At 41.6% G+C, this 13733-nt stretch overlaps 1 protein-coding gene across 3 annotated transcripts in view; it reads left to right on the plus strand.

The window, feature by feature from the left end:
* The window catches only part of LOC110451585 (synaptotagmin-7-like), a 276219-nt gene that overhangs the window by 185945 nt on the left and 76541 nt on the right, over positions 1-13733 (plus strand). For all 3 annotated transcript variants that reach the window (XM_021499694.1, XM_021499695.1, XM_021499696.1), the window contains one exon: positions 10744-10894. In XM_021499694.1, coding sequence (XP_021355369.1) covers positions 10744-10894 — 151 coding nt within the window. The remainder of the gene's footprint in view (positions 1-10743; positions 10895-13733) is intronic.

Genomic DNA, 13733 nt, shown 5'->3' on the forward strand with positions numbered 1-13733 from the left:
AAAATTTATTATGGCAAATGATACTATGAATATTACATGTTGATAACTTGATTGGAATTATAACCCTGAGTTGACAGTTTGATACTTTGAACATTTTGAGCCAGCTCTACCCCTAAGGGCGCCCAAAGGAGTCAGTGTGCTAAAAAAAATATCATTTTCCTTGTTTAGAATCAGAGGTGCTAAATTCAAATACTTTTCAGTCTTAAATCTGTATGCTAGATATTGAATAAGGTTGTTTTATTGTTTTTTGTCACTTTGAATAATACTTCTGTTCATGTTTTAAAAACAAAATCAACTTTCTGTATAAATATATCAGAACTTGGGTTAAGGCCGTTAAGGCCCATATGGGCCTCTTGGTTTTTTTTACCATTTTATTTTGATTTCATTGTTTGTGGCGACAGGTGTCTTGGACTTAATAGATCATGGCTGCCCGATTCCACACTTAATATGTGTGTATGACAATATCAATTTCCTGTGTTCTAAGTTAAGTGTAAAAGCAATACTGTTATGAAAGTGCTAAGGCCTCGCTGTTTGCACTCGTGCTGAGTAAATTGCAGTTGCTGAGATTTTCATGAGTTGGTCCATACAATTTGACTAATTGATTTCAGGTAAAGCTTGTTTTTAAAGAGTTTCTGTTTCATATGAGGTTGATTAAACAAGTTGATTACAACTTTTTTGAAAGCCTTTCGCGAGCTTAAATCAAATTTTCTATATGAATTTCACAAGCCTACTGTTATAGATCCTTCTGATCAAATTGCAAGCATTTATACAAGCTTTACATAAATTTGTTCAGTTTTGGTTTCAACCTTCCATTACCTTAACATTTCCTAAATACTTAAATCGTAATTTCTGCCTGCTTGTTGTTTTTGTCCTCTAATTGTCCTAACTTTGTATGATAGTTTTTTTCAATCACACATTAAATTCACCCATTAGGATCCCTGTACCACTGCTACAACATAAAACTATGCATTCAAAACTTATTTTTGAAAAGAAAGGTTTACCTTGAGGGACTCGTGATGTTAACATAATGAAGATGACATAAACAAAACAGCAATCAATGATAGTGCTCTGGGTGTAAAAAGTCAGAGTGACTACACCTGGTTTCGAACCTGCATGGACTTCAAATTGTAATACTGTTGCTCTAACGTTAACCTACTGATCTACTTGGTCGATGGAAGTGTCACGGCAAACTGTGGTACAGTTATAGCCAAAGGGAAGTTAAGGGGAGGTCACTGAGTATACAAAAAAACACAATTCATTCGGACAGGGATCCTTAGGGCAAAAAAAGAATGAAAACTAAACACATTACATTTCTTTGCATGTTCCCCAACAGGTCTGCCACCACCTTGTAACACCAGCACACAACTTTCTCCGCGGGCCTCTTCAGCACTTCAGGTGGTGCTGAATGGTTTTTGTAAGCACCAGAGTCTTATTGTGAGCAACCTCAGGGGTCCCAAGAGGAGCGTGTAATGCATGTCTGTGCTCGTAAAATTTTACTCTGTATGTGTTTATGGTAATTTGTTTTGGTTTATATGGTAGATATAGCTAGTTTATATGCGTTTTATTTATGTAGATTTAGAAGTGAGATCAATAATGATTGCTGTACACTACACACTCCGCACTTGTCCAACCCTATCATCGCCGTGGCAAAGGGTCGGTCGTAACGAGTGCACACTTTCTTTACTGAATATGAATCATTAAAATATCAATAATTATGTTTTGCGGTGACAGTGAGAGAAAGTCCATCAGGTCTTTAGTATTGTGCCAAGATCAGTTTATCGCCTGTTTATGGTCAGCTATCGACTGCTCTTTAAAATGCGGGGATTGTCGTCGGAATCTGGCGACAGCGATTGTGAGAGGTTACATGTTTGTCATAGAAAATAATCATACCATTGTTTCAGTTGATTCATTTCTCACTCACTTGACTAGATGTCATGTCCTTACTTGATACAATATGGACTCTAGCGGACTAGTCCCGCTGCACTGTGGTTTTTCGCATAAACATGCAGTAACTGTTCCTTAATTTTTATTTGTCGCCTGCAACGCAAGACAACTTATAGGTATTACTTTGTCGGCGGCGTTATTTGCGTCGCCCGAAACAAGGTTTTCGTGCGATAACTTGAGTTCCCTTTGATTGATTTAACTCAAACTTTGTACACTTATTGCATACCAATAAAGCTGAGACAAATTCACATTTCAAAAGTTTATATGCATTTTTGGTGGAGTTGTGCCCCTTTTATAACCAAATAAGGGCATTGTGTAGTAAATGCAAGATATTTTTGATTTAAGCCAAAACACTTTTCTTACTAAAAGCGCTGAGCAGGCGACACATCCACTCCTGTGGATTCTTGTTTTTGATAACGGCAACTTCAGTCAGTAGGTACTAGATGGGGTTTTCAGGAACTCACCATAGCTGTCAACCCTCCCTCATTAGGAGGGAGACTCCCCGCATTTTGATCATTTTACCAATCTCTCTCAAAAGTTCCAACACGCACAAGCTCTAAATCTACATCCTGTGGTCAAATGATATTGTAGGAAGTTTTTGTCTTTAGAAAACCTATTTCTTGTGTCCTCTGTGATTCACTATGAACAGTTGTTTTGTCCTCATTTTAGATGTCTTTTATCAATCTCTTGATTGAGTTTCTTATATTGAGTGATGAAAGTAAGAAAAAAATTGTGTGTAAAAAATGAATTAATATTTATATTCATATAGGTTGAATTATCAGTGACATTCTAGATTTTTCAGATGTGATCAAGGCACAGTTTACTAAGTCTTTTTTAAACTTTTAATAATATATTAAGACAATTGTGATTCTGGCGAATAGTTTGTCTGTTATATAAGAGGTCACTAGTGGTAAGGTCATGTGACATTATTACCTTCCGATGTAATAAATGCTGACATCTTAGCCAAACATGGTAAGGTAAATGTGTTCATTGAAGAGTTGGCTGTATCAAGAACATATGAATATTTTAGCTTTAATGATACGGGGTAGCCTGTTACACTGCATTTACATGTGGTAAGAGATAATAATATAAACAGTTATGTAGCTGAATTGGACTGCGTCAATTGCTGGTGACCAGGTTGCGTAATTGGTGAGAGTGTCATGTAGAATTGGGAGGGTCAGAGTTGGAATCCTGGTCTGGCCAAACATTTGTTTTCTTCTGTGAGATTTGGTGCAAAATAAGGTTGTACCCAAGAAAGGTAGTATAGGGTCGCTTGTGAATTCAATGTCAAAGAAGGGCGGAATGTAACGAAACTTGACTGGGTCATTTGTCAGGGAACAGGTAGCTCATTTGCTAGAGCGTCCGTATGGATTTTCAAGGGTCCTGGGTTTGAATCCTGGTCTGGCTGTGCATTTTTCCTCTCCATTCACAGTTGCAGCTGCTGTGTAATATTCCTTAGGGTTCACATATCACCTAGTGATCAGGGTCACATAATGCTGTCCTAAATTGCTCCCGTAATATAGTTATCATCAATCTCAACATCATCAGTTGTGTAAATTAAAGATATTCATCAAACTGTTTGTCGTAAGATTCGTAACGTTATACAGGATGTTACCAGTCGTTTATTAGTGTAATGCTGCAATGATGATTTTGAACATCTGTTTAGGAAATAACTAAACAACAAATCTTCAGTAAGCTTATGTGGCTTTTTTTACCACTAAGACTTAAATTAAAACAGTATGATATTCAAAATTAAAATTACAAGCCCCCCACCTAACAATGACAAAAATATATTGTTATGAGAACAGCAGCATGTTTATTGATTACCATTTTTGTTTTCCCATATCTGCCAAATCACAAATATTTTTGAAAAAAAGTAAAAAATGACTTAGTAACTCCTTAGTAGTGTCACCTCATTAGAGGTTCATCAGGGGTTGTGATTATACATGAACACATGTCCTAATGAACCTTTAAAGAGGTGAACGTACTAGGGACCTTATATGGCACTCTTTGTGTCGTTTCTTTTAAATTTAACTGATTCATAAGGATTTTGGATGGGTTTTTTGTACGTTGTATATACATTTATGTATGAATTACATATTAAGATATAATTTAATTATATTTAACTCGATCAAGGCTGACCTCAGGTCAGGTAATCAAATATTTTACCCATTATGTCCAGGACAGGTAAACAAATTTCCTAAATTGTACATCATAAACAGTTTACCTGTTATGGTACCTGTAAATCATTTATGCTACTATTACCACTTCACAGGTATAAGTATCACCTGACAGATAGTTATGTATCTGTACATGAATGGCCAGGGTCCCTAAAGTCATATGACCAGTAATGATCAGATTTAATGATGTTCCTATTACATAATATCTCCTGGTCAGTCTGACAGTCAGGTCATGAAGCAATCAACACATGAACTGACCACAGTAACAATGTAAAGTGAGCTTGTAGATAAACCAGGTATATGACTCGACATCTGTCTGTATTTCTAATGTTGAGCCTTGTCCCTGTCTACTAAGACACCTACATGTTGAGCCTTTTCCCTGTCTACTTAGTCACCTACATGTTGAGCCCTGTCCCTGCCTACTAAGCCACCTACATGTTGAGCCTTGTCACTGTCTACTAAAACACCTACATGTTGAGCCCTGTCCCTGTCTACAAAGCCACCTACATATTGAGCCCTGTCCCTGTCTACTAAGCCACCTACATGTTGAGCCCTGTCCCAGTCTACTAAGCCACCTACATGTTAAGCCCTGTCCACTAAGACACCTACATGTTGAGCCCTGTCCCTGTCTACTAAGCCACCTACATGTTGAGCCCTGTCCCTGCCTACTAAGCCACCTACATGTTGAGCCCTGCCCCTGTCTACTAAGCCACCTACATGTTTAGCCCTGTCCCTGTCTACTAAGACTCCTACATGTTGAGCCCTGTCCCTGTCCACTAAGACACCTACATGTTGAGCCTTGTCCCTGTCTACTAAGCCACCTACATGTTGAGCCTTTTCCCTGTCTACTAAAACACCTACATGTTGAGCCTTTGCCCTGTCTACTAAGCCACCTACATGTTGAGCCCTGTCCCTGTCTACTAAGCCACCTACATGTTGAACCCTGTCCCTGTCTACTAAGACGCCTACATGTTGAGCCCTGTCCCTGTCTGCTAAGACACCTACATGTTGAGCCCTGTCCCTGTCTACTAAGCCTTCTACATTTTGAGCCCTCTCCCTGTCTACTAAGCCACCTACATATTGAGCCCTGTCCCTGTCTACTAAGTCACCTACATGTTCAGCCCTGTCCCTGTCTACTAAGCCACCTACATGTTGAGCCTTGTCCCTGTCTACTAAGCCTTCTACATGTTTAGCCCTGTCCCTATCTACTAAGCCACCTACATGTTGAGCCCTGTCCCTGTCTACTACGCCTTCTACATTTTGAGCCCTGTCCCTGTCTACTAAGCCACCTACATGTTGAGCCCAGCTGCCCCTGTCTACTAAGCCACCTACATGTTGAGCCCAGCTGCCCCTGTCTACTAAGCCACCTACATGTTGAGCCTTTTCCCTGTCTACTAAAACACCTACATGTTGAGCCTTTGCCCTGTCTACTAAGCCACCAACATGTTGAGCCCTGTCCCTGTCTACTAAGCCATCTACACGTTTAACCCTGTCCCTGTCTACTAAGCCACCTACATGTGGAGCCCTGTCCCTGTCTGCTAAGACACCTACAACATGTTGAGCCCTGTCCCTGTCTACTAAGCCACCTACATGTTGAGCCCTGTCCCTGTCTGCTAAGACACCTACATGTTGAGCCCTGTCCCTGTCTACTAAGCCATCTACATGTTTAACCCTGTCCCTGTCTACTAAGCCACCTACATGTTGAGCCCTGTCCTTGTCTACTAAGCCACCTTCATGTTGAGCATTGTCCCTGTTTACTAAGCCACCTACACGTTAAGCCCTGTCCACTAATACACCTACATGTTTGTCTCTGTCTACTAAGTCACCTACATGCATGTTGAGCCCTGTCCTTGTCTACTAAGCCACCTTCATGTTGAGCCATGTCCCTGTCTACTAAGTCACCTACATGTTCAGCCCTGTTTCTACACTACATGTTGAGCCCAGCTGTCCCTGTCTACCAAGCGCCCTACATGTTGAGCCCAGCTGTCCCTGGCTACTAAGCCACCTACAAGATAAGCCCTGTCCACTAAACCACCTTCATGTTGAGCATTGTCCCTGTTTACTAAGACACCTACATGATGAGCCCTGTCCCTGTCTTCTAAGCCACCTTCATGTTGAGCATTGTCCCTGTTTACTAAGACACCTACATCTTAAGCCCTGTCCACTAAGCTACGTACATGTTGAGCCTTGTTCCTGTCTACTAAGGCACCTACATGTTGAGCCTTCTAAGACACCTACATGTGGAGCCCTGTCCCTGTCTGCGAAGACACCTACATGTTAAGCCCTGTCGTTATACACCTACATGCTGAGCCCTGTCTCTGTCTACTAAGCCACCAACATGTTGAGCCCTGTCCTTGTCTACTAAGCCACCTTCATGTTGAGCATTGTCCCTGTTTACTAAGCCTTCTACATTTTGAGCCCTCTCCCTGTCTACTAAGCCCCCTACATGTTGAGGCCTGTCCCTGTCTACTACGACATCTACATGTTTAGCCCTGTCCCTGTCCTACTAAGTCACCTACATATTGAGCCCTGTCCCTGTTTACTAAGACCCCTACATGTTAAGCCCTGTCTAATTAGCTACCTACATGTTGAGCCTACTAAGCCACCTACAAGATAAGCCCTGTCCACTAAACCACCTTCATGTTGAGCCATGTCCCTGTCTACTAAGCCCCCTACATGTTGAGCCCTTTCCCTGTCTGCTAAGACCCCTTCATGTTGAGCCCTGGCCCTGTCTACTAAGCCTCCTACATGTTGAGCCCTTTCCCTGTCTACTAAGCCCCCTACATGTTGAGCCTTCTCCCTGTCCACTAAGCCACGGGGATGTTGAGCCCTGTCCCCGTCTACTAAGACGGCTACATGTTGAGCCCTGCCCCTGTCTACTAAGCCACATACATGTTGAGCCCTGTAGCTTGTAGATAAACCAGGTATATGACTCGACATCTGTCTGTATTTCTAATGTTGAGCCTTGTCCCCGTTTACTAAGACACCTACATGTTGAGCCTTGTCCCCGTTTACTAAGACACCTACATCTTAAGCCCTGTCCACTAAACCACCTTCATGTTGAGCCCTGGCCCTGTCTACTAAGCCACATACATGTTGAGCCCTGTGTCTTTCTACTAAGCCACCTACTAAATCACCTACATGCAGATCTAGCCCTGTCCCTGTCTAAGCCACCTACATGCTGAGCCCTGTCTCTGTCTACTAAGACACCGACATGTTGAGCCTTTTCTCGTGCTACTAATCCACCTACATGTTGAGCATTGTCACTGTCTACTAAGCCACGTACATGTTGAGCCATGTCCCTGTCTACTAAGCCGCCTACATGTTAAGCCCTGTCTAATTAGCTACCTACATGTTGAGACTTGTCCCTGTCCACTAAGACACCTACATGGTGAGCTAGCCCTGTCCCCGTCCCCTAAGACACCTACATGTGAAGCCCTGTCCACTAAGCTACGTACATGTTGAGCCTTGTTCCTGTCTACTAAGACACCTACAGGTTAAGCCCTGTGCACTAAGCCACCTACATATTGAGCCCTGTCCCTGGCTACTAAGACACCGACATGTTGAGCCTTGTCCCTGTCCACTAAGCCATCTACATGTTTAACCCTGTCCCTCTCTACTAAGACACCTACATGATGAGCCCTGTCCCTGTCGACTAAGCCTTCTACATTTTGAGCCCTGCCCCTGTCTACTAAGCCATATACATGTTGAGCCTGTCTACTAAGCCACCAACATGTTGAGCCCTGTCACTGTCTACTAAGACACCGACATGTTGAGCCCTGTCCCCGTCTACTAAGACGGCTACATGTTGAGCCCTGTTCCTGTCTACTAAGGCACCTACATGTTGAGCCGTGTCCCTGTCTACTAAGCCGCCTACATGTTAAGCCCTGTGCACTAAGCCACCTACATATTGAGGCCTGTTCCTGTCTACTAAGGCACCTACATGTTGAGCCTACTAAGCCACCTACAACATGTTGAGCCTTTTCTCGTGCTACTAATCCACCTACATGTTGAGCATTGTCACTGTCTACTAAGACACCGACATGTTGAGCCTTGTCACTGTCTACTAAGCCACATACATGTTGAGCCCTGTCGCTGTCTGCTAAGACACCTACTTGTTGAGCCTTGTCCCTGTTTACTCAGCCACTTACATGGTGAGCCCAGCTGTCCCTGTCTACTAAGTCACCTACTGTCTGCTAAGACACCCACATGTTGAGTCCTGTCCCTGTCTACTAAAACACCTACATGTTGAGCCTTCTCCCTGTCCACTAAGCCACGGGGATGTTGAGCCCTGTCCCCGTCTACTAAGCCATCTACATGTTTAGCCCTGTCCCTGTCCTATTAAATCACCTACATGTTCAGCCCTGCTCCTGGCTACTAAGCCACCGACATGTTGAGCCTTGTCCCTATCCACTAAGCCACCTACACGTTAAGCCCTGTCCACTAATCTGCCTACATGTTGAGCCTTCTCCCTGTCCACTAAGCCCCCTACATGTTGAGGCCTGTTCCTGTCTACTCAGACACCTACATGTTAAGCACTGTCCACTAAGCCACCTACATGTGGAGCCCTGTCCCTGTCTGCTACGACACCTACATGTTGAGGCCTGTTACTGTCTACTAAGACACCTACATGTTGAGCCTTTTCCCTGTCTACTAAGCCACCTACATGTTGAGCTAGCCCTGTCCCTGTCTACTAAGACACCTACATGTTAAGCCCTGTCCACTAAGCCACCTACATGTTGAGGCCTGTTCCTGTCTACTAAGACACCTACATGTTAAGCCCTGTCCACTAAGCCACCTTCATGTTGAGCCTTGTCCCTGTTTACTAAGACACCTACATGTTGAGCCCTGTCCCTGTCTACTTAGCCACCTACATGTTGAGCCCTGCCCCTGTCTACTAAGCCACCTACATGTTGAGCCTTGTCACTGTCTACTAAGTCACCTACATGTTGAGCCTTCTCCATATTCCCCTAAGACACCTTCATGTTTGTCACTGTCTACTAAGTCACCTACATGTTGAGCCCTGTCCCTGTCTACTCAGCCACCTACATGTTGAGCCTTGTCACTGTCTACTAAGCCACCTACATGTTGAGCCTTCTCCATATTCCCCTTAGACACCTACATGTTCAGCCCTGTTTCTACAAAACTCTAAACAGTACACAGGGATTAAAATCTTCCATAGCAGATTTTTTTTTTTATTTAAACAGGTGTTCTGTGTTTGATAAACCCCTTTATACCAGAGCTGTATAGGTGCTTACTGAGTCATATACACTTATTTATTCCATCAGTGAACATGCTTGCATGTAAAGGTATCAACATGTTTTGCTGAATTCCATGTCCAGCAACGCTCCACCTGTTTCAATAGCTGTGTATATACTTGATATATAGAAAGCAGACTGTTGAGTCAGAGTAGGATTACATTTCTTTTTTCACATTCAGACATATCATACCTGTTTTAAATGGGTTTGATATTTACCTACACTTTATTTGGGATTGTTTCCTAATGGCTGGTAACATCCTTTTATCGAATATATCCATATCTTAGTAATCTTTATACATTTCTTATGGTAGGTATACTGATTTTTCATTAGTTACTCAATAAACGTATATCAAATAAAGTTAAAAATTGAGATCATTCACCTGTAACGATGTTACCTACAGTTACACTTGTGCTAGACAGGTATTTCAGGCAGTGAATCGTTTGTGTGACTGGCTCCGTGAGGATCCTCTGTCCAGACTGCCCCTCATCAGCAACATTAGTCCCCACGGCCCAGACTGGTCTGTTAAACTGGCATGAAGTTTGAGCTGTCATATAGTTTGCATAGGGAGAGGTTATGGGGAGGATGAAAATCAATACAGCCTGCCTCTGAAGCCTGCCTAGTACTAGCCTATACCAGTGATAGTTCTGTATAGTGTTTAACACTCTCGCGTGTCCACCTCAGTCAAACGCGCACCGGACTCCCGCGCACCGGACTCCCGGACTTGTGCACTGCAACACTCTTCCATTGGTGCTGAGAGTTGGATCTCTGCTTGAGTTTTCACAGGGCCTGGAGTTAAAGTGTAGAGTTACTGGTGCTATGATTTACCTGACTTGGAGTTACGGCTGTGCATGTGTCTAGGCTGGAGTAGGATAAAAAAAAAAACACAGTGATTTACCTATACAACAATCTGAGATTTACTATATAAATTCTTCTATCAAAACATGAATATAAAATTGTGTTTCTAGAATTTGGCAATAAAACTTACAAATACTGTTAGAATATAGTTTAGAAGCTGTTTGTGAGATTTACCTTTCCAGGAACTGATTTGGAGATAAAAGTTCACAGTGATATGTGATGTAAATGTGCGGTGATGCGTAAATTGTTAAGGTGTTTGTTAAATAGTAAGGAAGTCAGGTGTGCTTCTGTGACAACTCAGGACTGACCATTGGTACCAGTGTGTAGGCTGGCCAGGTCATTTGAGGATAAGGACATGTGACCGTGGGTCAGACCGGTAGGATACATGGTCTAGTGCTGACAGGCTGACTGAACAAGTGTGGGACTACAATGTCAGATGTGTATGGAGCTGAGGGCTGCCCATTTTGTCCATCATGTTTTGGAGTTATCTTCTCTTATTTCAGGTTCGAACGACCTGGACGAAGCCAGGTTGTCACTGAACATGTGCAGCCCCTGCCTAACTCCCATACCGCCTTAAATGACTCCCTAGGGGTCAGCCGGCAGTCGTCCACAGGGTCCTACCAGACGATGAGCTCCACCCATCCAGGACACAGGGTAAGTCACCTCTTTACATGTATTTCCCATATTGGGAGTTGTCTCCCCTGATACAATGGTAGGCAATCCTGTATCTTAACAGTTAAGTGACCCTTCCTCCTTAGGTAGCTGTCAGACATGGTCAAACAGCAGAAGCTGTTTAATACAAACAAACAAACGATACAACAGGAAGGGCTGTCACATCAGATGTGACCTATTGTATGTTAACCACATAGCACCATATTAAATGTGTTCAATACAAAAAGCAGTTCAAAATGGATAGCTGATGTGTTATTAAATAACTCATCCCTCCTTTCATGTTTGCCCAAACATAAGTTTTTTCCCCTGACATGATGGCCTGCGACCCTGTAAATTTATTTTAAACCAAATTCTGAATATATAAGCTAGTTCTTTAAATTCAAATACTGTGAAATTACTAATTTTGGTGTTTTTTTGCAATTTGCTTCAATTGGACAGTAATCATTATCCATGAATTCACAGGTCCATAAAGTAATTGCAAGTTCGACATAAAATAATTCTCTGTTTGATTAGGTACTCCATGAGTTCATTTGACCTACAAAATGGTGTTTTGTCAGGAAACCACAAAATTTGGGCCCCATGAAAATATCTGAATTCACAGTATGTGCTTTCATAGCAACAGCTATCAAACCTTCACAACCACAACCTACAAATAGAAGTGCATACAAATGGATTTTTTAGAAGATTATATATAAATGTTAAATATCCTTAATAAGTAAGCTGAAAAACATAGACAATATGTTTGGTATTTCATCTTGTATACATTTTCTCTTGTCAAATATTGGTATTTCACACAACTTAAAATGAGCCTCAAACTTTTGTACTTTTTCTGCAAATCAGACCTGTTGAACAAGTTCCTGGTAAAATTGGTTAAGGAGATTCTCTGGTTTTATATAGTTTTATTGACTTATCTCCCCTTCGGAACTTTATAATTAGAGTAAAAGAATTTGCTGGCAGTCAATTACACATGGTACTGCGCATGCTGGATCCTGTAGTGTCCTAAAGAAGGCAATAAGTGTGCCAGCAAAGTCCTGATTAAAAGCTAACCTTATATGTGGGCATGTTCAATGTGGTCTCTTTATGGAGAATTTTTTGTGTAATCGATATTTGAAATGTGTATTACCTTGAAAATTATGACTGCATATTATTGTTATAAGTTTTCCATTGTTCTCCAGTTCTGAATGTAAATTGCCGTCCAGTCTATTTTCTGTCCTTTAAATCATTCAAAAAAGCACATACTGTGGGTTTTCTCTGTGTACTCCGGTTTCCTCCCACATTTAGACCTCCGGCGCTAACATCTGGGCCATCAAAGTTATTTCAAAGCAGACTTCTGTGTAAGATTTTCATGAGCCTCGTACAAATTGTCTCCCTTTGTTGCCATTGTAGTTCTATAAGCAGACGTCTGTATAAGATGAATTTCATGAATCTGGTACAAATTGTCCCCCTTTGTCGCCATCGTAGTTATATAAGCAGACATCCGCCTAACATTGTGACTACGTCTCGTCCTGAGTTGATGACTACTTCCTGTTGAGTCTCCACTATATACAGGTAAATAATGTCCCAGAGCGTTTCCAGGAAGTGTTCCATGCTAATTGTTTCCTGCTTCCTGATGTCTGTCTTTCCGGTGTTGCCTGGAAAAATCTGGGACAGATGGGAAAGCCCTATACAGAGAAATTAGATTATGGAGCGTAAAAGTCACGAATAGTATGAAGATATTGGTAGTTTGAATGTAACCCTGGTAATCATCGTATGGCCTCTACTTCTAAAGAATGTAAGGTTTAATTAGGTTACCGATAGATATCAGAATATTGATTGAGAACAAATGGCAGTCTGGTTTATATGTAGCATAGCTTGCTTCATCATTGGTTGATGAAGTAATGTTGCAAGCATTTCAAAATATTCTTTGAAAAATTGGTAAAAACTTTGTTATAATGCCAACATTTGTCCAGAGACATTTTGGCATTATAAAGGGGGTTGGCAATAAATTGAGGGAAATCTATAAAATAATTTTTAAGAAGACAAGAAAAAGGAACTTAATTGAAATATGTTGGCAGTAAACAAGGTGGCAAATGAAACAAAGGGTATTATATCGAGGGTTGACTGTGTATCATTGTAATGCCACACAGTCTAAGACAGAAATAACAAGATGAAAGATGGAATAAAATGGCTACCTGAGGTCATACAGGGCGAACTTGATCAATGATGAAAGTATCTTGTATTGGTTTGAAATTCAGACAGACTTCAAAAAGGGTTGAGCCATTGATTGTGATGAGCCACTCCGGGGTAAGCTCTGCTTTCTCAGCTGTTTCCTTATTTATAAGACTGGCCTCATTCTGAATTATTTAAAAGGTTGGTGAGAATGTCTCTATCTACAGGTTAAGACAACAGATCCGTTCATGCGTTCTGTTTTAAAGTTATATAGATATACCCAATATTTAAAGAAATGAAAGCCATGCACTCCACAGTGTCATAAGATACAGAATCTACCATCCAACCACATTCCCCATTTATACTCTTTTCTGCTCTGCAGTGTGGCCATTGCCTGTATTTAATCTGGATTTTCTGTCTTCATTTATAATCATGTTAACTTGTCAGTGTATAGTTGCTGTAGGTCTTTTTTTGTACCTCATACTTCCTGATCAGTCAGGTCATTAACGGTTGGCCTTTTGTTTAATTTGATGAACCTGCCCGAAGCTGTGAGAACAATATCATTCTTAATTACGATTGTCTAGCACAGCGTATCCTTCACTTCAAGGTACGTGTCTTCTCTGCAGTTTTCCTTTTCCTCAACACATTATCCGATAAATCAGCAGATTCATGT

This window comes from Mizuhopecten yessoensis, unplaced genomic scaffold (assembly GCF_002113885.1).
Source record: "Mizuhopecten yessoensis strain PY_sf001 unplaced genomic scaffold, ASM211388v2 scaffold6135_1, whole genome shotgun sequence".
Lineage (NCBI taxonomy): Eukaryota > Metazoa > Mollusca > Bivalvia > Pectinida > Pectinidae > Mizuhopecten > Mizuhopecten yessoensis.